We start from the raw sequence: 25,806 nt of genomic DNA on the forward strand, positions 1-25,806 counted from the left end.
CCTCTAGCTTCCCAAGACATTAATTAATCTCAGGCTGTCTCAGTTGCAGGCATTGCTTTTATCCAGCTATGCCACAGATCCAGGGCTAAAACCATACAGATTTTGATTAAAGAAAAATTGGCAACTGACTGAGTTCTTCTAGCAGACACTGGCAAATACCACTGACAAAGCTGTAGGTTTCTTCAGGAACTTCTGCAAATCCTGGCTTGTATCCAAATTGTTTTGCTCTTATTTCTCCAAAGCATTCTCTCTTACACAGAAATACCACAGCTCCTGAATCACAAGGAAACTTCTGATATTCTATGCTATCTTCTTTGGAAGAACACCCTCCTCAATTGTCCACCTTCTTGCTTTACTTGCTTCATGCCAAAAGAACACCTTAACTGCCACTCTGGGGGTGCTGCACTCCTGAGTGTGCCGCCCTTCAGATGAGACATTAAACTGAAGCTCCATCTGCTTGGGTTGGTGGTAGCTCAAGTGGATGTAAAGGATCCCAGATCCCCAGTGCCTGACCAAATTTTCCCCTTGTCGTTTTTATTACCACCTCAGTGGGGGTGGGGTGCAGACTAACACAGACAAAAAACAATTAAAATAAAGCAAATAAATACATAACATAAACTTAGTTGTACACACAAGGAAACTTGAAACAGAAAAGTGGCTATACGACAGCAGAAGACAGTTACACACAGACTAATCTGGCAAAACTGTGAATTGTTGGCTATACCTTTATTCAGTAACCAGAACAGACTGAAAGGGTATTACACAGTAAGAGGGTATACAATTTGTTTAACAAAACAGGCAATTTGTTTAGGTTTCTGATGAACAGTGCATTATATTATAAAGATATAGGTAAAATAAAGAGGCCATTCTGTTTATCAAAGATGGAGATGCAAACATTCGGTTAGTAAAAGTTTTGGAATAAAAGGTACATACACAGTTGGTTACCATTATTGCAATGAGGAGTAAAATGATCTGATTCTGAACTGAGGAGCAGACCCTGGTTTGTTATCTTTAATAAATGGAAGACAGATAAAGATTTAGTAGTGACAGAAGGACTAAACTGAACACATCTTTTACCTTCAGTACCACATCATTATCACACTGAGATATACAATTATGATAGATCATCAGACCTTGGATGAACATCCTTCACCATCTTGAGTTTCTGGATAAGCTCTCCAGCACACTCTGGCTCCCTGCTGGCTGCTTGAAGAAGTGCCTTTCGAAAGGCATGCCTGCATCTCTTCTGGCGACACTCAGCCCGCTCCAGATGGCATAGATGTTTATATTTCTGTTGCAAATATGTGCAGAGTCGATTCACTCTTGAGTTTCTTGCTTCATCTTCTGAACTGCATAGGGCATAAAGTTACATCAGTTACTCAAATTCTTCAGATTATTAAAGTCTGCATGACACTTAACTTCATTGACAATTCAACCAAAAATACACGTCTAAAGTTTCTAACAATCAGCAATAACAGTATGCAAGACACACATCTAAAGCCTGAATAAAAATTGCACAGTGAAAAACATCAACAACTTGCTGATATTAAAAGGGCAAATGCTCTTAGAGCTGTGTCTGTAATATATTTTGTAAAAATCTTGTCTGCAACAAATGTGGTCTTTTCTGACAACTACAAAATATTTTGGGTTGTAGGTTCTCTTGACCTTCAGCTCCACAAAGTTTTAATCTATGAATACTCAGAAAACAAGTAGTACAGGGAGGGGTATGACCAAAATGTCGAGCAGTTAACAGCACTGTTTTTTTTTTTAGCTCTGCTTCATTTAACATCTATGACAGGATTTTTGCTTAAAAAAAAAAACTCAAACAGAATGTTTCAAAACTTGATGGATTTGTAATTGAACATCCACTGAAAGATTTACTACAAAAATAAGTCTGAAACTCTTAATTGCTGTTTCTTGTCAAGAAAACTAGAAATAACTAATTGTCTCAGAATAAGCCACTCTAAGTCCACTGTACAGGACAGTACAGTACAATGAAAGACGACATACAAGGCTATACTAAGTAACATCAAAGAGTTATCTGAAAGATAAATTAGAAAGCAAAATGGACAATATGAGAGAGGAATGTAAAAAAAACAAGTTGAAGTGCTAAGTGAATCTCTTACAAAAAAAAAAAAAAAAAAACACCTGTCAGTGACCATAAAATTTTTCTCAAGTCTAGATAAGGATTTAGCCTTAAAAGCTGCAAGGACTAATTATCCAATTAAAATTAAAGAAATACTATAAGATTTGACAATGGCTATTCAATATTAGTGATGCAAGAAAGAAAAGCATGTCTTGTTAAAAGATTAAAGAAAAACAATACTAAAGCACCTTCCAGAAGGAAAGGAGATTTTTAACACTTTGGAAGATGCAATGGACTTTCTACAGAAAAATAAAATCCTAGAAAAAAACAGAAGAAATGGACTGGAATCTATCGACTTCTTTGAAGAGAAATACAACAAGAGAGGGTTGGTTAATAAAAGACAAAAACGGTAAAAAGACAAATGAAAATCAATGTATTTCATTGTTATGAATTCTTATTAAAGAAGTGTTTGAATGATTATTAACAGGTACTGAATATTACTTTTTACAAGGTAAATCATTTATTTATTTCCCTACTTCAAATGGTTACTAGTTCTCTCTTTAAAATGTTAAGAGTTTGATTCTTTTAGCTACATATGAAATAAATGCCACTTTTACGTAAAGTTTTAAAGGTTAAGCTATTCATTTTATTAAAAGTAATCATTATTATGATGAAAACTCATGTTAGGTGGCACACTTTGACATCTTGGCATAGCTGTATAATGTACTATAAAATATAATACAAAATGCAACAGATGGCACTAAAGAGGTATGTTACGTTACATTCTGGGTTCTTAAAATGGTCCAGTAGTGTGCTACTGACAGTATATTTGACATGCAATAGCACCCAGAAAAGACACGTTGTGTTATAAACAAAGTATAAAAAATATAGCATTTCACAAATATAAAAGTTATTATTGAAATGAAACCTAATGATGAGAGTAACATTCAAACTTTTAGAAGTTAAACCTGGATCACATATAATATAATATAATAGCATTATTTTAATGCAAGTTTATATTCTGTCTCCTTTAAAATGACAGTCTGCTTTATATTAAACCTCTTACACAAATTGTGCTTACTGAATCATTAAATTTTACTTCTTTAAATACAATAGCTTTTTAGTGGTTAAAATGCTTTGAAATGTTCTTGTTGGTTTTTAAGTGGTTTGAAGAGTTTCGAGAGATTGATGTGTAAGGTGGAGGTGGAGGTGGCTTGGATTCACTTGCAAGTGTTTTTATGTGACATTTAACTTATGGACTGTTCATTTTCAAGCCCTTATCATGAAAACCAGCATGAAAAAACTTCACGAGAACTTCTATGATGCTGCTGGGGTTCTGCAAATTCTAACAACTGTCCAGGTTACTTCTTCCGGACTGAAAGTAAATACTCATAACATTTTGAATCATATGCTAAAATGCCACACAATACAAGTTACATAATAAGCAAAAGACAGTGAATGGGTGAAGGTTGGCATACTGGTTAAGGTGTTTACCTTACAGACACAAGGTGCAGGGTTTAATTCTCACATGGGGTAACTGCCTAGGCTGAAAATGGCCCACAAAGGTAGTTAGCCTAGTACTAATCTATGAACCTATAATTCCATTCTAAACAACTGTCATTTTTTACACAGTTCTGAATGCTTGCTACTGACACTATACTTGACATGCAATAGCACCCAGGAAAGGTATGCTATGTTATAAACAAAGTATAAGACATGTAGTTTCTTACATGTATAAAAGTTATTATTGGAATGTTATCAAATAATTAGACTAACATTCACACTTTTACACATTAAACCTGGATCATACATAACTGTCATTTTTTTAATGCAAGTGTATATGCTAGGTCTCCATAAAAAATGACAGTCTGCTTTATATTAAACATCTCATACAAACAGTGCTTACGGAATCATTAAATGTTATTTCTTTAAATACAATAGCGTTTTAGTGGTTAATATACTTTGAAATGTTTTTGTTGGTTTATAGTGGTTTAGAAGGGTTTTAGTGATTGATGTATAATGCAGATGTGGCTTGGATTCACTTCTGAATGTTTTTGTGTGAATTGTAGTTGATAAACAGTTCATTTGCAAGCCCTTGTCATGAGGAACAGCTTGAAACAGCTTAATTAGAGTCATGAGCACTTTTGTGACGCTGTGAGTTCTGAAAATTCTAAGAACTGTCCAGGTTGCTTCTTCCTGTCTAAAAATAGTCATAATATTTTGAATCATATGCTAAGATGTCAATGAATACACACAAGATAACAAGCAAAAGACAGTGAATTGCATACTAAACAATTCTGAATGCTTGCACTATACCAAAAGGATATTTTATATACTAGCCTGTAGAAAGACACTTTCAGATTAAAAACTTAAGATTGTGTTTCTCTATTATTTTCTTTTTTTAATAACAAAATGTAATATCTCAGAACAATTTATTATGGAAAGTTTGAATCTTAAAATTAAAGATTTTTCAGACGTTTGTTCAGATACTTTTAGATATAACATTTAAGGAAAAATAGGGCTGATTCTAGCACTAATATTAGATTAATGAGCACCAAATATATAAGGATAAATATAAATGTTCTATCATATTCTACACTAGGATTACAGCTAAAATACAAAAAGTACAGTTTTGTACCTACCATAAATGTAGATGTCCGAACTGGAAAGCATCTGCAGTCATAACAAGTGGGTTGTCCTGTCGTCAGGCAGCCCTGCAGTCGGCCGGATTCCAAAGTCCGGGTCCGGCTTCGGCTGATGTCGCACTTCACCCGACGTCATCTCTGTTGGTCTTCGGGTATATAAGCATCAGCCGACGCCATTTTCCTCAGTGTTTCTTGCCCCAGATGCCAGTAGCCCTCTTGCAGGCTAAAATTTGGATAGATGCCAATGTTACCAAATAGATAGAGGTAAACACAACCATAAGCATATATGTACATATATACAAACAAATACACCATAAAGACTCCCCAACAGCTAGCTATTAGGAGGGTAAACACCCTAGGAGTACCACAGAGGGGAAGGAGGGAGGGTAATCCTGACTGCAGATGCTATCCAGTTCGGACATCTACATTTATGGTAGGTACAAAACTGTACTATGTCCTTCATGGATGCATCTGCAGTCATAACAAGTGGGTAGAATACCATAGCCAACTAGGGAGGAGGATAAAAGTAGATTATGGTGTGTTTAGGATCCCTTGCAGTACAGCAGTGGCAAACCCTGCTCGGGATCTGGAATATAGAGGCAAATTATAATGCTTGGCAAATGTATGCACGGAGGTCCAAGTAGCCGCCTCAATAATGTCTTTGGTTGCCACTCCTCGTAAGAAGGCTGTGGTAGTGGCTGTTGCCCTTGTAGAATGAGGTCTTATGTTTTGTGGAATTGGTTTTCCATGGAAGGAGTAACAGTATCGTATGCAATTTCCTATCCATTTGGAGATTGTCTGTTTGGAAATAGCTTTTCCTTCCCTTCCTGTTGCATAGGCTACAAAAAGTTGGTCAGTCTTTCTGCTATTTTTTGTTCTGTCCAAGTAGTAGCGTAGCTGTCTATGTACATCCAAGGTATGCAGTATTCCTTCCCCTCTGTTTTGTGGGTTGGGAAAGAAGGTAGGTAGGTGGATTGCCTGGTTTAAAGACACTCTGGATACCACCTGGGGCATAAATGTAGGATTAGTCCTCATGGACACTCTATCTTGGTGGAAGATTAGGAAGGGTTGCACTGCCATTAAGGCCTGAAGTTCTGAAACCCTCCTTGCTGAAGTAATTGCTAGCAGGAAAGCAGTTTTCCATGACAGGTGTTGTAGGTCTGCTGTTGCTGCTGGTTCAAAGGGTGATAGTGTCAACTTTTCTAGCACAAAGTTTAAATCCCAAGCTGGTAATGGTGGTTTCCTTGGAGGTTTTACATTCTTGATTCCTCTGAGGAACTGCCTGAGCAAAGGGTGCGAAAAACAGGTGGATCAAAGCTGTATTCTGCTGAAATAGCTGATGCATGTATCTTGATGGAGGAGTAGGACAAGCCTGAATGAAGAAGTTCGGCCAGATACTCCAGAATGTTAGGCATATCTATGTTTGACACCTCTTTTCCTCTTTCCGTACTCCAAATGACAAACCTTTTCCATTTTCCAGCATAGTTCCTTCTTGTTGAAGGTCTGCGCGCTTCAAGAATAATGTCTTTAACTCTTTGTGAAAGTTCTGGATTAGCTGCTGCTATGTGATGTTCCATGCAGTCAGTTGCAGCGTTTTTAGGTTTGGATGTATGATGCTGTAGTTGTTCTGAGTTAACATCAAAGGCATCAGGGGTATTGGCCACATATTGTTCCGAGACATGCTCTTCAGTAGTGGGTACCAGTGTTGTCTTGGCCAGTTTGGGGCTATCAGGATTATCTTTGGACGTTCTTCCTTGATTTTTAGTAGTACCTTGTGTATCAAAGGAAGAGGTGGGAATGCATATGCTGTTAGGCCTTTCCAGTTGATGGAGAGTGAGTCCACTTTCCATGCTAGTGGGTGGAATGTCCTTGTGCAGAATTTTTTGAGCTGGTGATTGAGAGGTGATGCGAATAGGTCTATCTGTGGCATTCCCCATTTCTTTGAGATGGTCTTGAAGATGTCCGGTGCAGCTTCCATTCGTGGGCATCCGCAGTGGTTCTGCTTAATATGTCTGCTAGAGTATTGTCTTTCCCCGGTACAAATATTGCCTGTAACTGAATGTTGTAGCTGAGTGCCAGGGTCCACAGCTCCAAGGTCATTCTGCATAGGGGTATGAATGAGTGCCTCCCTGTTTGTTGATGTACCACATGACTGTGGTGTTGTCTGTCCTTATCATCAACTGGCCCTCTTTGAGAAATGGTTTGAACTTTTGGATTGCCAGTTTTACTGCCAGCATTTCTTTTAGATTGATGTGCAGGTGAAGTTGATCCTGTGTCCACAATCCTTGCACGCATTTGTCCAGCATGTGGGCCCCCATCCTAGGTCTGAAGCGTCTGTTGTGATGGTCTGGCTTGGTTGACATCTGCGAAAGGGTAGGCCTGGGTTTGACTGGCATGCCTGAGCCCACCATAGGAACTCCTGTTTTAAGCATGGAATTAGTGGGATTTCTGTTTCTAGACTGTGTCTGTGTTGGGACCATAAATTCTTTAGGTACCACTGTAGTTTCCTCATATGTAGTCTGGCAAATGGGACCAAGATTATGCATGATGCCATGAAGCCCAAGGCCTGCAGAACTTTTCTTGCTGTTAACTTGTTCAGTTTTGTTAGTGCCAAGAAGTAAAGAGGAAGTTCTTTTGTTTTCCTGTAGTAAGGAATGCCATTTGCTGTACTGTGTCCAATTCAGCCCAAGAATGTCCTTGTTTGGGATGGTATCAGCCTTGACTTTTGTAAATTGACTGTGTATCCCAGTCCTTGTAGCAAGTAAATGACCCTTTGTAAATCCGTTGTCAGCTTGCTTTTGTTGTCCCCTTGTAGCAGGCAGTCGTCCAGGTATGGGTAAATTTGAATTCCCTGTAGTCTGCAATGGGCGATTACTGATGCCAGGCATTTTGTGAATACTCTGGGCGCAGTAGATAAGCCAAAGGGCAATGCTGAGAATTGATAGTGCTCTGATCCTGCAAGAAATCTGAGGTATCTTCTGCAGATTGGTCGAATGGGGACGTGCAGGTATGCCTCCTTGAGATCTAGAGTTACCAGCCAAGACTCCTTGCCCAGCATGGGAAGAAGTTGCTGTAGGGTCAGCATTTTGAATTTTGGGACAATGATGTATGTATTTAAGGTGGACAGGTCGAGAATTGGTCTCCAACTTTTTCCTTTCTTGGAACTAGGAATAGTCTGGAATAGAACCCCTTTCCTTGTTCTGCTGTTGGCACTCTTTCCACAGCTCTCATGTTTGCTAACTCCATTATCTGGCGTAGAGCCTCTGTTTTTGATTTGGAGGTAGATTTGGCATTCCTCTTTTGACTGGTAAAGTGTGGAAGTGAAACCGTAACCTTGATCTATGGTTTGTAAAATCCACTTGTCTTTTGTTATGTAGTGCCAGTTCTTTGAAAATAAGGTTAACTTTCCGCCTAGAGGAGCTGCTATTTGTTCCCTGGTAGGCGGATTTATGATTAAGTCACTGTGGTTGTGCTGATGTAGTGGCAGTGGCTGTGTCTGTGCCTCTGTTGTTACCTTGCCACTGTCGTCCTCTGTAGGCACCTCCTCTGGATTGGTTTCTGCCTCTGGGACGTCTATTCCTGCCCCTTTGAAATTTTGTGGAGTCAGGAAAGGACCAATTTTGGCAGGCCAGTTCCTGCTAAACCTTGGGGTTGAACCTGCAAGAAATCTTTAACAGTTTGAACAGATTTTGCCTTCTCTTCCATTTTCTTCATAACCTGCTGGGCAGGTGTACCAAACAAACTTGTCTTGTCCATAGGAGCATCTAGCAACTTAGCTTTAACATGATCCGTAAAACTTGTTCCTTTAGCCATGCATGCCTTCTTATCACTGTGCCTGTCATGGCTGATCTAAATGAAGCCTCCAGTGCATCATAGCCACATTTTAAGGAATGGTTGCTAACCTGTTGTATGTTATTTACCATCTCTAATACATATTTCTTATCAAGAGATTCATTTGTGGTTAGTTTTTAGTTAACTGATCGAGCATAAACTCTTGGTATTGTATCATGTGAAACTGACAGTTTAAAGCTCTAGCTGAGAGAGTAGCTGAAGTGTAGACCTTCTTACCCCATCTGTCTAATGACCTTGCTTCCCTTTCAGAAGGAATAGGGTTTTAGCTATGGTCGGCTACTGCCTTGGGACCCTGGGATATAGTTTCTGGGTCTGCAAGTGGGGCCTTGTAAAGGTGGTGATGAGTATCTGGCACCCTGTAAAATCTGTCTGGTTTGGCAGGGGCTGGGGCTAAAGAATCTGGAGCGGAGCAAACATCATTGAAAGCATCATCCACCACAGAGAGAACAGGAGGTATAGCTAAGGGCCTGTGCTGTGGGAGGTGCAGAAAGGTCCTAAGTCTTTTCTGGAGTCTGAAAAATCCTGTTGCTGCCATTGGAACTGTTCTCGCATGGCATGCAAGGTTTCCCCAAAGGAGAATTCTTCTGGTGGGGAAGCAGCTGGAATGGATTCTTCAGCATCAGAATCTTCAAAATTGGAGAAGGGAGCCTCTGGCTGGTCAGTTATGTCTGATTCATCAGCAGAATCATCAGAAGACACTGGCTCAGGGGGCTCTGCCCTAGGTCTCTTCTCTGGGGGCTGAGAGGCCCTGTCTGGGTGAGATTGAGATCCCCTAATTAAAGAAATTAAATCTTCTGCCAAAGAAAGCATTTGAGAGCTAGAAGAGGGCCTGGATGTGGGGGTTTAACAGGCACTGTTTTAGTAGTTTTGGCTGCTTTAGCCCTGGCGAAGGCCTTAATGGACATGGCTGCTGGAGGCCTAGCAGCACCACGTGCTGGGGTAGAGACATCCAAGGGGATGGTGTCTGATAAGTCAACCACCGTAGTGGGTAAAAGTTCTGAGGTCGATTCAAGAGTTGTAGCAGGGGCCTCAGTTGTAAGAATAGGTTCAGCTGTACTTTGATCAGTTTTCTCGGTTTCGGCCGAAACCGAGACACTCATGATTTGCTTTACCGTGGTTTCGGCCGAAACCGCGGACCGCGAGTGTCGTTCTTTATCTTTGCGTTTTAGTAGATTGGGTAGTCGGAGGATCCCGCGGCATAATGTACGCAAAATCAGAACCGAAAAACTGTTCTGCAAACTCCGACCGACGCCTAAGCGTTCGTCGGTTGAAAGAGGCACAGGCGAACAGGCTGCTATGTCGTGGGCTGGGCCTAAACAAGGCAGACAGTAAGAGTGGAAATCTTTATGAGGTATTTGTTTCCCACAGGTTAAACAATTGTTAACTTTTTCTGACATCGGCTGAGGCAAGAAAGAGTCCCCAACGGGTACTTAGCTTTAGAAGTCTTCAAGTAGTATTCGGTAGAAGTAATCTCTGGATCCGACCGACCGGCACTTGCGAACAGCTTCTGCTTGAGCGCCACGGCAAGAAAGACTGAGGAAAATGGCGTCGGCTGATGCTTATATACCCGAAGACCAACAGAGATGACGTCGGGTGAAGTGCGACATCAGCCGAAGCCGGACCCGGACTTTGGAATCCGGCCGACTGCAGGGCTGCCTGACGACAGGACAACCCACTTGTTATGACTGCAGATGCATCCATGAAGGACATCCTAGGAATATAGTAATAGTACAAGACATAGTATACAAACAGAAATAGAAAGATATCAGAATAAATAAATATTTATATAGTTAAAGAATATAAATAAGTCTACAAGGGTGGGAGGTTGGCACAGTGGTTAAGGTGTTCACCTTATAGACACAAGGTGCAGGGTTTGATTCTCACAAGGTAATTGGCTGGGCTTGGGAATGGCCCACAAGGGCAGCTAGCTTGGTACTAATTTATGAACTTATGATCCTATGAACAACTTTACACATAGTAAATAGAAAAGAAAAAATATAAAACCATCTGACCCATAAATTAATAAATATAAAAATAATAACTGATGTCCTCCCTGTAGTAGAACAGGGAGACAACGTGAGGTACAGGGTGTGCTAATGTGAAGTAGTGCCAGCTGTGCCAAGTGGAGTAGAACAGTGCATGTGTAACATATGCCAACACAGCTACCTGGAGTTTTGTAAAGAACTGCATGCCATTTCAATATCAAACTAATTTGCACAGATGCTTGTGTTAAAATATATTTATAAAGTTACTTGCGTTAAACATGTATCAACAGTGGGTCCTGCTGGGCAGAAAAGAAAAATACATGTATGTCACACCGTATTGTTGTAACTGATGAAATGCATAAATTTTAACAGAGGATACTGGAAGGGAAGCGGTTAAGTGCAATACAGCTAACCTTCAGAAAAACTGCCTGAAATTAAATCACTTGGTTTAGGACAAATATTTCATCTCACAGGTCTGAACACTGCCAGAGAATAGCTTGTTAGTTTCTGCAGGAAGGGTGGAAATGTTGGGATTGTTTTACAGTTTTCAGATGATATAATAAACCTTAGCTAAAGTTCTGTGTGCGCATTGTGACACATCAGTGCCATATCCTGGCTCAGTTTCTAGTGAAGGTGGTAATGTGAGAACTACAGAGTCAGGTGACCTGATGTAATGTCATTCTAGAGTCAGCACTGAAACTGTATCCGAATACTTGTGGAAGATATGATAAGTGCACTCTGTGCACTTTCATCATACCTTGCTTTACTAAGTAACTAGAAACCAGTAATTCTTCAGTTAGGATAATATAGTGATATTAGCTAAATGTACTTTTTCTGTATCTGTCAGAGTCTTTCCATCTGTGTCACTTTTTATATTTCCTGTAACGGAAACTCGGGTGTTTATTGTAATTAGGCATTCATTATTTTCATGTTTTTTTTTTTTTTACTATCTGCTATTAAATATACTTAAACCTTTCATTGTTGAGACTACTTGCATTCATTTAGTGGCACCATGGCTCCATGCTCCTGAAAGTCTTGTTGTTTGGATAAACACTACCATTTGTATAAGCATTAATTTTAATAAGTATAATTAGGTACCCTTGTAAGAGCCTTAAAGTAGCTGGCTTCAGGTGTTTTGGTGGCAGTAAATCTAACTTATAGACTGAGTGGAGGTGTCAGAGCAAGTAAGCTGTGCCAGCCTTTTCCAAGTATGTGTGTGTGAAAATCGGCATCTCAAAAGAGTGTATGTATGTGTGCATGTGTGTGCGACAGCTACTTTGAAGCGGGACAAAGAGCACTGATTTCACAGACAGGGTTGGTGAAGGACTTAGCTTGGAACACCCAGCTAAGGACTCAGCTCTGCAGTTGTCAGTGAGAAGTCTTATTTGGGGCCTGGACAGGAAGTCCAGCCCCAATACTGGAGTGTGCATTCCCTGTGTGCTCTTAAGGGAAATTGTTACTTGGTGCAGAGAGTTGCATATGAAAATACTGTGTGGGTCTTTTTTTTCTCACCATAAACATTCTCCACCAGTCAGTGATGAGGACTGAAGTTGCCCGATTACTAGCCCGGGGGGGGGACGTCACACAGGGAAAGACGACTGTAGAGATACTCAGCTTGGTCATCTTATAATAAAGATTCTGGACACCTGTTTAACTTTTCTTATTCATAATAAGATGATGCATATTAAATGTGCTTCAAATTAATATAAATCAGAAGCAAGAGCCAAGTGTTGCTAGTCTAACGGAAAGTTTGAGAGGTAGTCTGGTTGTCTTTTTCAACAAACTAGGAATATGTTATTCCATGGTAGAATGTTTTAGGGTTATACCATTGGGTCATTTTTTTATTTGTTTCAAAAGTTTTGTCCATAGCTGAAGACTTCATATTGTTATATATAAAGTATACAATAAGTTCTGTATGCAAATGTGATTTCATTCTACCTGTGCTTTTTTCTCTCTCACATAAATGTCTGATTTTAAATGCATACCTATTAATATTAATGGAATGAATAATCCTGTAAAGAGGGGAAGTCTGTTCAAATACTTGCAATTACATAAAGATCACATAGTATTTCTACAGGAAAACATTTACTTAATAAAGATGTAAATAAACTGTCATTAAAGAATAATTTGGCTTTAGCAGGTTCAAGCTAAAAGAAGAGGCACCCTCATTTTATGGAAGAACTCACCAGTAATGCCTAAAGTAAAACATACCTATATTGATAAAAATGGTATGTTAAGTGTTGTTATAACAGAGATGAACAGAAAACTATATACATTGGCGACCTCTTACTATTAGGGTGGGCAGTTGGCATAGTGGTTAAGGTGTTCACATTATAGGCATCAAGGTGCAGGGTTTGATTCTGACGTGGGCTAACTGGCTAGGCTTAAAATGACCCAACAAGGGCTGTTAGCCTAGTACTAATCTATGAACGTACTAATCTATGAACTTATCAGCCTTATTGGATTCCATGGGTTGGAGTTAAAGATCCAAAAAAGTACCTAGACACTATAGCCTACTACATGAAAGGCAAAGTCATTATGGCTGTTGATTTGTTGATTTTAATTGTATTTTATCAGACAAAGATTCCACTGCAGATACAAAGCTGAGAATCACATCTTCAGCCAAACACTTAAATTTTATACAGCTAATGAATTTAAAGGATATATATCAGCTAAGGAAAACAAAACTCACTTTAATTTACCAATTATTCATATAGATAAGAAACACAAACAAATAATGATAAAATTTTTGTCTCAATCTGTTATCAAATACCGGAGAAGTTTCAATAGTTTCAAGTCCATTATCGGATCGTAATGTTATAATCTTTATTTTTATTTTAAAAACAGACAATTAGATACATCACAGGAGATTACCAGCATACATTATTAAAATGTCCTATGGGATTCACTAAAGGCTTACTTAAATGGAAGAGTTACCTACGGGCCAAAATAGATACACTAAAGTTAAATCTAAAACAAAATGACATTATCAGTCAGTCTGAACTTAAAAAATTAAATACAAAATATGTTTAAATTCTAAATCATTCAGTTTCAATAAACCTGGAAAAACTTAAACTTCAGGCATACTCAGTAAACGCTTTAAGCTTGCATAAACTTGCTCTTAGATCAAAGAAAATTCATAACCTAGGTCATATCAAATAAGTTATAACACACAAATAAAAAAGAAAGAAAAACAAATATTAAAGGTATTCTTGAGAGCGTTAAAACATTTTATGAAAACATAAATAATACAAAATAACACAAATAAACTAGATAATAATGAGTGGAAAATTTTCTAAGGGAAACTAGAAAATAATAGAACAAGTAAAAAAAAAAAAAGGCAGACCATTCACTTCAACATAAATAAAAGATCAAATAAAAAAGTTAAAAAAGATGCCGGGCCTAGTTGGCCTTATACCAGAACTATATAAAATACTAATGGATGATGCAGTTAAAATATTAGATAAGGTCTATAGAGAAATAAAAACTGCTGAAGTCCCTCAGCATGGAAATATCCCCTTATATCACCTATTCTAAAACAAGATGAGGATCCTGCAAAGTGCTCATCATACAGACCCATTTCACTTTTGAATGCGGACTATAAGATGTTCATGTCCATTTTAGCTAACAGAATTAATCTAATTAATAATGATCAAACAGGGTTTATTTTAAATAGACAAGTACAGTATAATTTCTCACCTGAACTAGTTGCATTAATTTCATAACTTCTGTGCTTGTGTTAAAATGGGTTCTTTTCTTTCCAATTCCTTTAAATTACAAAAAAGTGCAAAACAAGGCTATCCATGATCACATTTACTTTTTGTATTAGCTATAGAATCCTTTGCTAACAGTGTTATCCAACAGAACATTAATGGTAGCAAAATAAAAAACAACTTCGAACTAAAGATTCAGCTCTTTCCTGATGATATTTTACTTACAATACGAAATATAGACAATTCATTACAACCTATAATTAGTTCTATGAGTCAGTTTGAAGAAATCTCAAACTTAACATTTTATCATAATAAAACCAGTATATTAACTAATAAATTCATACAAAAACATAACTTCAATTGGAACAGCAATCAAATGAAATACCTTGGTATTACTGTTGTGTCTAATAATAAAGACATGACACAAACTTTCAACAGGTTGTTGACAAACTTTTAAGTTTAGTCACAAATTGGAACAAACTCTTCTTTACCATGGAGAATGATTAAAGCTTATTAAGATGGTAATTCACCCTAAAATATTATTTGTCTTACAATCTTTAGTGCTATCTGCACAAAAAAAAAGATGAAGATAAATATTCTACTTGATTTTTTTTTTTTTTTTGGCATCCTAATAAACCAAGAGTTCCCTTTTGATTGGCACAGAAGAGGTTGGGATAATGGAGGAACAGGATTCCCTGAAATTCAATTGTATGCTACTTCAACAATGGTAAACATTACAGTGTTGTGGATAAATTCATTTTATGATTCAAAACGGAAAGAAATACATCAAGAAATATTTTTTTCTTCCAAACATCTTCATTAATTTTTCGCATATGACAAAAGCAATCTTAAATTTATATAAATGAAAAACATACAAAATTATATCACTAACTGCAAATAGTTTACATCACAGACACCATTGAAACAACTGTAGTGTCAAACATTATACATCACTTATAAACCATCCAGTCATTGTCAATTAAGTATTATATGGTTCATTCAAATCCTGCCTCTTAAATCTTGTTCCTGCTCTGCATATATTGTTCCCACAATTCCCATTTTTTTCCTATGTAATTTGCTCCTTCCCTTTTCTAAAGATCCCAATTCCAGTTGTTTTAGCTCTGTTACTATATTCACTACTTCTAGTAAACTTGGTCTAGACTTTGATTTCCATTTTCTAGTAATTGCTTTTTTGGCAGTCACCGTAATCAAATTCAGCAAGGCTGCACTATGTCTAAGCAATTCCGATTCTGTAGCATAACTCAAAAAAATCATCTCCCCAGTCAGTCCAATCCACTCACCCAGCATCTCTGACGGAGAGGTCTGCAGCGAATCCCTAAAGTCTACCAGCTCATTACACTCCCAAAAATATGTTCCCAGCTACCTCTTTCTTACCCTGTCACACGTCCAACATTTGCAATCAACCTGAAAAATTCTGTTGGAGTCTACTTGGGGTATAAAAATACCTATGTAAACACTTCTAGGCAAAAATCCTAAATCTTCTAGACTTTGTTGCATATTTGGGAGATTCCAGCACCCTCTTGCCTATTATCTGTATCCCTAACTACAAGTCACCCCTATTGGCAAAATCTCTCTTCTCCATTCTCCTGCTGGTTTGGTTCTTAGACTACCCCTGCTATTTTATGAATATAATACTCTGTACGATTTCGGTTCTTCTCCTCAAGATTCGACATCCAAAATCAGTCAAGAAATATTATTAGTAAATAACTGTATCACAACAGCCATAAACAAATAGTCCCTAATAGTTTTATCTGGTTATTAAAATATTTTTGGGTAAATGGAATTACACCCTCTTATCAAATTCCCTAGTTACATAACAATTTCCTCTTCTCAAAAGTTCACATATTCTAACCATTGTACTAAAGATTAATATTTTCTGTGTTTCCAATTGCATATACAAATGACTGCTTAGAAACTCATAACTTCAACAAAATGCTAGCATTGAAACAAGAAAATAACTTAATTTATTGGCATCAATTCTTACATGGTCCTGATATATATACTGTTGAAAAATTAAAGTCCAAATACAATCAAGATTCTCAGAACTGGTTAATTTTACAAATATTTAGAGACTTTGTGAATACAGAAATTAATAAGATAATTATACTAGATAAGAAACAGTTCCCCAAATTATAGGAATTCTTAATAAATATCAATAATAATGCAACAGAAATAAATCACATTTGTCACAAATTTATAAAATTCTTATGTTAGACAATTCCTATTGGAACCACTCCTCAAAAATTAATAATGAAGACTTCTCTGAAGAACACATGAAAATAATATTAAAATCTACAGATAAAACTACATCTTCATTATACTGGAAAATTGTCACTTGGAAATTTTTACACAGAGCTTTTGCCACCCCTAACAAAGTTACAATTATGTATACATCAATCAGAATTAAACGATGGAGATGTGATTGTGAAATAATAGCTGATTGGACACACATGGTATATGAATGTGAAGTCATCTTCCCTTTTTGGAAAGAAATTAATAACTTCCTTCAAGCTCTATGGTCAGATAGATGCAATATTTCTTAATCTTTAGTTTTATTTAATGTGCAGATTCCTGAGATAATTCTAAAAACCCAAGTGCCTATTCTTTAGTCTATTTTTACTATAGCCAAAAAAGTAATTACTAAAAATTGGAAAAGTAAAGTTACCCTCTCTAGTGTTGAATTTATTAGTATGGCAAAAATTGTTTGCAGTAGTCAACTGCATACTGTAAACATGAGAACTTTTAATATTACACATTCATATAAATCTTGGCTTACACTTAAAAGACTTGCTTGAAAAATATTAATTGTTATGTATAACAAAAAGGAGACCACAAACAAGTAAAAACTCTACAGGATTGCTGTTTAACTTTATGGACGTTACTACTGAGAAAATGGATCGGGGGCTAAGTCTAAGGTCTTTCGTAAGGAAACATTCTCAAACTCTTTTTTTCACTTTGAAAGTGCATATCTTTTTTACCAAAAAAATATATATACTTAGAGGACAATTTAACAGGATGACTTTCCTTAATTCTGATTTTGAGCGGGAATGTGATTTTTTTTTTTGGAAGAGCTGTTCACTGAGAGAGATTACCTGTCCTATTTACTGAAGGAGATAACAACAGAGATAATGAGATTAAGGACTGAAAAATGTGTTCCCTTATTAGGAAATAGGGCCTTAGTCATGAAAAATGATAATACTGGACAGAAGCTGGACCAGTTCAACAGAGCATTCACTATAGAATACAATGTGGATCAAGGGGCTGTTGGGGGTATTATCAGAAAGGAATGGGATAGACATATGGATTTAACTAACTTGGGTGATATGTACTCTTGAAAATTATATTTAGGAAGGGAAGGAATCTTAAGGAATTGTTTGAAAGTGAAAAATTGTCCAAAACAGGATGAAATACAAAAAGAAAGGGTATCTTTAGATGTGGGGCATGCTCGCAATGTGGTTATATTATAAATAAGGAGAGGGTGTGGCTTGAAAGTAGGGATAGGGAAGTTGTGTTGAAACTATGTATAGTAACTGTAATACAGCAGGGGTAGTTTATTTAGCTATGTGTGGTACCTGCGAAGCATTCTACGTAGGAATAAAAATGAACGTAAACTGAAAAAAATGTATATATGAACATTACTATGACATTAAGACTTCAAATGATAAGAGCATCCTGTACAAACACACATTGGGATGCAAGGATGCTAAATTCTCATTTTTTGTACTTGAGAACATTCAAGTAGACACCAGAGGGGGACCGTGGGAAACACGGCTGGAATATAGGGAATTATTGGGGCAGGTGACGGATGCCGGAAGACCCCCTGGCTTAAATGAGAACATTTCTATTGCTCCCTTATTGAGATTGAGAGCTGCCAAGTTATAATATGTGAGCATTAACAGTCTATTTAATTTGTTCACTATATTCCTCAACAGGACATTTATTTGAAAATGTACTTCAACATTTATATTTTTCACACTTGTTTCAGGTCATTGGGTTTTAGTGCATTTTATGTTTTTCATTTACACACTCTTGCTTGTAATCAATGAATTTGGCCACTGGATGGTGTTTGTTCATTTTTAAAAATATAATTAAGAATACAATCTTTTATTGACGATTACAAATTATATTCTTTTATACGTTTTTTTAAGACGTACATTTTTAGGAATCTTGATAGGGTGTTACATAGATTGGGTGCATTTAAATATGTTTTAATGGGGTTATTAAATGTTACTGTCCATGGAGCTTACTATAATTGACAGTGGAATTTCATTGGTCAATATCGATTTTTGGAGGATTTAAAAGCTTGATTGTCAATTAAGGGTTGTTCATCTGAGGAAGTCTATCAGTGTTTACATGAAAACGCATGTAGTAGTTGGAGCGTTTATGTTTTTATACTTTTGCATCTATTAACGGTGTTGGCTTCCTTGCCTGTTGTTTTGAGCGGTTTCTCCAGCAGTCCTGTAGATGTTTTAGTTGTTGACGTATACAACTGATGTACTGCTCAGCTGTGAACCAATGTAAATAGTTATTTGTTTTACAACTGATTTGTTTATTGTTTTAAAACTAAATAAAAAAAAACACTTTGTACAATGGAGAGCAGTATGAGAATCCAATAGTGTTAATTTTAAGCTTCAACTTTTACAACTTTACTAATAAACTGAAACAAAAAGCAGATGTCAGAGTGTGATATTTCAAATTATTTTTTTCGCAGTTTGGTTTAACAAACTCACATGAACTGTACAGAAAAATACAGTTACGTAAGAACTTAACATAACAGAGGATATTCTACTGATTACTGTTGCAGTATTCTTCACTAGTGGGATATCCTGCCAGTGATAGGCATACAACCAACCCGATCAAAGTCTGGGCCCTTCCAAGCACCATATGTCTGACATATGATCTATGCCCAAAGGTAGGAGCTGCATAAGGGATATACAAAGCAAATTACATAATAACTTATTTGCCTCAGGAAAAAACATGGTCAGAAGTACAAATCACCATTTACATATGCATGTCCACCTCATAAAGAAAAAGAATAGAATCGGCTTCGGCCAGAGGAATACAAGTCCAAAAAGTGTAGGAAGGAGGGTGGAGGGTTGAATACTACAACATTGATCAGCAGGACATAGTAGAGTTGTGTAAGAACTAACAATAACAGTAGAAGTCCTACTTATCACTGTTTACAGCATTCCAAACTGTTGGCTTACTTCATCAAATAATCAGAATACCAAAGCGAAAACCTTCCATACAGCCAAAAATCTGATGTATGACCTAAGCACGTGGCTGTAAAAGTACATAAGCAGACGTAGGAGTGTGAAACCCTCAGACTATATCAAAGTCAGGAGAACTGAAGACACCCGAGGAAGGATGCAAGACAGGCAAAGGTCAGCTAAGAGGGAGGAAGGCAGAGAATAGTTCCTTTTCGCTCCATGTGAAAATAGAGGACAATATCTAAAGACAAAGAACAGTGATGGAAGAATGGGAAGGAATATTGAAACAGTGTTCAGCAGGACATCTACTGTTATGGTAAGTACATGCACAACTGCACTATGTCCTTCCTTAGATCACTATTGCTGTATTCCAAACATTTGGGTGATTCCCAAAGCTTTACTGAGTGGTAAGGGTGGATGCATCAGGCATGGGGAGCTGTTAGTTAATCCAGAGAGGAAAGACCTAGCAAAGGAGGCTTTGGATCTGGAGACTGTATCTACCCTATAGTGTCTGGTAAAGGTGTGCACAGAAGACAAGGTTGCTGCTTCTAGAACAGCTTTGGAATCAGTTCCTTTGTAAATGTCACCAGAGGAGGAAGTGCTCAAGTGAGACTTGGCTTTAACAATCAGGGCTTGGAGCTCAGAAACTCTTCTAGCAGAAGTAAAGACTACTAGAAGGATGCTTCTCCATGTGCAAAATTTTAGAGAAGTGAAGACACTGTTTCAAAGGGTGGTAGACAAAGCTTTTCTAGAACAAAGTTAAGGTCTCAGGAAGGTGAAACAGCTTTCCTCAAGCCTAGAAGAAGTGGAGGGTCTAGATGTACACAAGCAGAAATGGACAATAAGTGTGTCTTAATTGAGGAGTAGGCTAGTCTGGCATTTAAGAGTTCACACAAATAAGAGAAGATAGTAGGAACTCCAGTTTGTGCACAGTCTTGTTTTTAGCACAGCACCAGGCAGAAAATCTTTTCCATTTGGATATACAGGTGTTTCTAATGGTAGGTTTCCTTGCCTCCTGAAGAACCTGTAGCATGACCTCAGAAAATTGGAGTCTAAAAGGGATCAGTATCCTATCATTTAAACTACCAGGCTGAGAGAGGAGACTGGGATTAAGTAGACTACCCTTGTGTTGCATTAGCAGGTCCATTCTGTGGGTAACTTTTTGTGATGACCCCTTGCTAGGTGGCAGAGGAGGAGACAGTTTTCCTGGCTCAAAAGCGAGGAACCAGCAAGACTTTTGGTTTGGGCCTCTGGCTCTTTTACAATAACTTGGGGAGTACAGGCAGAGGGTGAAAGGCATAAATAAACTACTCTTACCATGGAAAGGACATGACATCCATCCTCCATGCCTGAGGGCAAGGAGTCCTGGAGCAAAACAACTGCAGCTACTTGCTGTGAATGTAGGTAAATATGTCTCTCTGACCCCTGGATCTCCTTAAAAAATCTGACAGGAAGTTGTTCTGAGAAGGAATGTAAACTGCTTGGAGGAACAGGTTTGCCTTTATGGCCTGTTCCTAAGCTAGAAAAGACAGTGCTCATAACTGATATGACTTGGTTCTCCATCCCTCATTTATTTTTGTACCACATGACTGTAGCATTATCTGTGAAGATACTGAGGGGGCCTGGAGACCAAGTGTGCCAGAAAATCTGCAGAGCTTCAATTAGTGCACTAATTTCCTTCACATTGATGCATTCTGCCCTTTACATTGGTGGCCAGTGCCCCTGGACTCTTGGGGAACTTATCCATCCCAGGCTACAATGCAGTATCGACTGGCTTGAAAGGAAGTCCTGGCTTGAGGTTTAATTGCGATATCAACCATGAAATTCCTTCGTTAGAAAGAGGAGTAATTATATCTGAGAGATCAGAGGATGAGAATGCTGAGACCAGATAATACCACTAGATAATTCTCTTATGCAGTCTTGTGGAGGGCGCCATGAGTATGGATGCTAACATGAATCCAAGGACCTGAGAACTTCTCTTGCAGGGCAGGACTGAAGGGTCAGCAGAGACTGAATGTAACTGTAGAGGGCCTGCACCTTCTTCTTGGGGTATGAAGGCCTGCATAAGGTGTGTGCATCCAGTCTGCAGCCCAGAAAGATGAAGTATTGGGAAAGACTCAACATAGACATTAAGTTTATTGAGAACACCAGACTCTTAAGAGGAACTCGGTGTAGTTGAGATGCTGTAGAAGAATCTTCAGAGAGGGTGACTGTATTAACAGGACATCTAGATATGGGAATATACGAGTTCCCCGAGTTTTGTAAAAGGCAATGACTGATGCAAAGGTACTTTGTTAAGAACCTGGAGGCTGCAGACAAACCAATGAAGACTGTAGATAAACCAAAGGGTAAAGAAGAGAGAATTTTAAGTGTGAAAATCTTAGAAAATTCCTGAAAGAAGGATGAATGCGGACAAGGAGATAAGCATCCTTCAAATCCAAACACACCAGGAAGTCTTGAGGAAAGATGAATGGTAAAATAGTCTGCAGTGGCAACATTTTGAACAAGGGGATCTTTACAAAAGTATTGAGATGGGAATAATCTATTAAGAGTCTCCATTCTCCTCCTTTTCTGGGTACCAGAAAAAGTCTGATATAAAATGCTTTTCCTATTTACTGTTGTGGAAAAGGTTCTAGAGTACCTTGTTCATGCAGGGCCCGTAGAATAAGAGACGAGGTTTTACCTGACTGAGAGAGGGTGGTGGTATACCTTTGAATGGTGGAATCTCTTTCCAAGTCATCCTGTAACCCAAAAAGTCTATCTGTCTGAAATTATGAACTGCCAAGTCAAAAGAGCGGAGGTTGGTCTTTTTGACAGAGGGATGGACTGAAAGGGACAGGAAAAGCAAAAAAGTAGTTAGGTTGACTGATCTGGGTCGGAAGGCCTACCAGACTTGGAATCTCTGGCTGGTTTATCCTGAAATTTCTTTCTACACTTTTTCCTTCCCTTCTATGAAGGTCTAGAGCCTCTGTAAGAGAAGGAAGAGGGCTTAGACCGGTAGCAACTCTGATACCAGAGGATAGAAGCGAGGACAATTTGCCTGACATCCTGCATAATTTTAATTTCTTCTTGCAAGGATTTAAAGAGGTTGGCAGTTTTGAGGGGAAACAATAGATTTTTACTAAGGGAGGAATCCAAGAGCTTAGCTTTAATATCCTCAGGTAAGGACTGTGAATGAAGCCGTGCATACCTTCTAACAGATCTGGTAGCAGCTGTTCTAGAAAAAGTTTTCAGTGCATCATAACTGCACTTAATGCAATGCCTTACTACCCGAGAAGCCTGAACCACGATAGAAGCAGCCTGCTGCTTAACGTCAGGCCCTTCCAGAGCAGAAAAGAGTTTTATTTAAATCAGCCAGAATAGACAACAAATATTTTATTAACTGAGCTTGCAATTCATAGCTCTAAAAGCCAGAGTGGAGGAGGTGGATACCTTAATTCCATACATATCCATTGCCCTACTATCTTTGAGAGAAGGATATTAGCAGCAGAAAAGTCTAGACAGAAAGGGCAGAGAGGTCTTCCAACAGATTTTTATATAGGAACTTAAAGTCTTCAGGCACTTTACAGAAACGATCAGGTCTTTTAAGTGCTGCAAGTGGATAATTAGGTGCAGTAGAAGTGGATGCAAAAGCATCCAGAAAAGACTCCAATACAGAAATGATAGGTGCCTACCTCTAGTAAACCTTAATATCTTTTTGTACATGAGATATTTGTATGGATTCCAACTCAAAATGCCACACGGTCTGGGTTATGGTTTTTCGAAAGGAATTTCATCTACACAAGACTCAGGGGATAAAGTAGTCTCATCAATCAGAGGCAACTTGGCCTGGGGAATTAATATACGATGATCAGACCAGGAAATGTTCATCCAAATCAATCTTCCTCAGAGAAAGACTCAAGCTGTCTCTTCTGAGTGGCAGGAGGAGTAGGAGCAGAGGAAAGGAAAAATGGTTTGAGAGTCAAAATGACCTTAAATAGCCTTGGGACAATTCCATTCTTTTTCCCTGGGACTTGGGTAGCAAGGAAAACATTTTTAGTTTTTTGTATATTCTTCTTGGAAGATGCATTCACTTTAACAATTCATAGTGGATCTGATCCCCGACATACCTCAAAGACTCAGGTACCTCTTCTCAGGCTGACATTTGGGGAACACACTCAGTTTCTTGAGAAATTATAACATGAAGTTCCCCCTTCTCTACCATATTGGAAAGCCCAGTCATATCAGACATACGAGAATCCGATGACTTACGGGCCTCTGGAGGAATCACAACAGTGAGAGCTTGAAAAGCAGTTGAAAGTATTGTGGGTTCTGAAAACTCAATGGGTTCATCAGAGTCTGACTGGACAGATGAAGGATTCAGCGTAGACCATTTGAATTTCTTTTTCGGGCACCTGAGTGGAAGGATCTACCATTTCAGTCTAGGCATGGTGCTTAAGGCATTGGGTCTAAGAGAAGAAAGACAAGTACATAAGATTTTGGTTTTAAATTACTGGTAAATATTGCAGTTTTTATAGTCATACTCTGGACCTAGGCAAAAGAAGACACTGCAAATGGAGATCCTTACAAGGAACCTGCCTACCACCATTGCATTTCCCAGCCTTAACATCTAACACTATTAAAACAACATGCATCTAAGAAAAAAACAAGGAAGACTACCCAATATGGCACTTGTCTGAACAAGTGATGGCATAAAGATACTAATGACCATGTGCAGAACAGACAGAAGGGCAAAACCTCCATTCATACACGTATGTCTGCTTATGTACCCTTACACTCACGTGCCTAGGTCATAGAATAGAAGAATGGCTACATGGAAGACTTCGGTACCACAGACTGACGTTCAGGGTATTAGGTGAGATAATCTAACAGTTTGGAACACTGCCACAGTGATCTAAGAAAGGATATGTACTGTCATGGCAAATTCTAACACAACTGTATTACGTCCTTCCAAGATCACTGTTACAGTACTCTTTACTAGTAGGAGAGTACTGAAGATAGAGGAAAGAGGAAGAGGGAACAGCATAACCTTCAGAAAGCCCTGAAGGATGGACCTTACAAAACTAGCTCTGACCCTGGAAAACACATCCAATTTATAGCGTTTGGTAGAAGTATGAACAGCAGGTCATGTAGCAGCCGCTAGAATAGTACTATAATCCAGACCCTTAAAAAGGTTATAAAGGAAGCTACAGCCCTAATAGCATGAGCCCTGATAGAGAAAGGAAGCTGTTTTCCATGATGAGAAGAACACAAGGAAATAACATTGGAAATACAGGAAAAACAGTTTGTTTTAAAACTGGCAAACCTAAATTCTTTTCTTGAAAAGAAAAAAAATTGTCAGATTTTCTGATGCCTTTAATACCAAGGAAAATCTTAGCCATCTGCACACATCCAAAGAATGAAGGATCTTTTCTTTTCTGTTTTAGAGAGAAGAAAACAAGTTAAGGTTACTAGACTGGTTTTAAGGATAGTTCATTAACAATGTTGAGCATAAAGGTAAGGTTAGCCCTAAGAGTAATTCTGTCCTTACGATAAATCAGAATAAAAGGAACTGCCATAAGCACCTGCAGTACAGAAACCCTCTTGGAAGAAGTCACAGCAACTAGAAGCAGTTTTCCAGGTGCAAAGCTTTAGGAAAGAACTGACGGCTGGCTCAGAAGTTGCCAAGGACAGTTTTTCCAGCACATAAGTTAGGTACCAAGAAATAATAGGTTTTCATGGCGGCCTAATGTGAAGGAAGCCTTTTAAAAATTTGTTGACCTCAAAATGGGAAGAAAATGGCAGATGTATAAGCAAGCAATCAGACATTGGCTGACAAAGGGGTTTTAACTGAAGTATAAGCCAATTCAGAGTTGATCAGCTCAAACAAATAAGAATAAATAGTAGGGGAAAAGGTCCTGGTTGTTCTTTTGGGTCTATATTAGATCAGCGAAACGGCATTACAGCGAATGCCGTTTCGCTGACACATATAGGCCGAAATCTGAAAATAGCGAAGGCTCAGGTCGATGATTTTTTTCCCAGGGGAAAACATCACTTGGCCTGAGCAGTGACATTGCCCTTTACCCCCACTGCAGTGCGATCTCAGAGTTGGTATATTTAGTTAGGGGATTGGGGGGTACAGCCCCCCACATTGGGTGGTGTGGGGGGCAAACCCCCCACTTTATGTTTGAAACTGTATGTGTTTTTAGTGCAAGCGATTTCTTTCCCAGGGAAAGAAATCACTGTTTTGAATGGTTTAGTGAGGTCAGTGATTATGTGCTGATGAAGAGGCATTCGATGGAACGAGTCTATATC

The 25,806-nt window shown here is 38.3% G+C and overlaps 1 protein-coding gene across 1 annotated transcript in view; it reads right to left on the bottom strand.

Moving 5' to 3' along the window:
* The window catches only part of INO80D (INO80 complex subunit D), a 1,521,357-nt gene that overhangs the window by 661,787 nt on the left and 833,764 nt on the right, over positions 1 to 25,806 (bottom strand). The window contains exon 6 of the mRNA XM_044075859.1: positions 1,134 to 1,349. Within this exon, the coding sequence (XP_043931794.1) occupies positions 1,134 to 1,349 (216 nt within the window). The remainder of the gene's footprint in view (positions 1 to 1,133; positions 1,350 to 25,806) is intronic.

This window comes from Protopterus annectens, chromosome 6.part1, assembly GCF_019279795.1.
Source record: "Protopterus annectens isolate FY-2018-M chromosome 6.part1, PAN1.0, whole genome shotgun sequence".
NCBI classification, from domain to species: Eukaryota; Metazoa; Chordata; order Ceratodontiformes; family Protopteridae; genus Protopterus; species Protopterus annectens.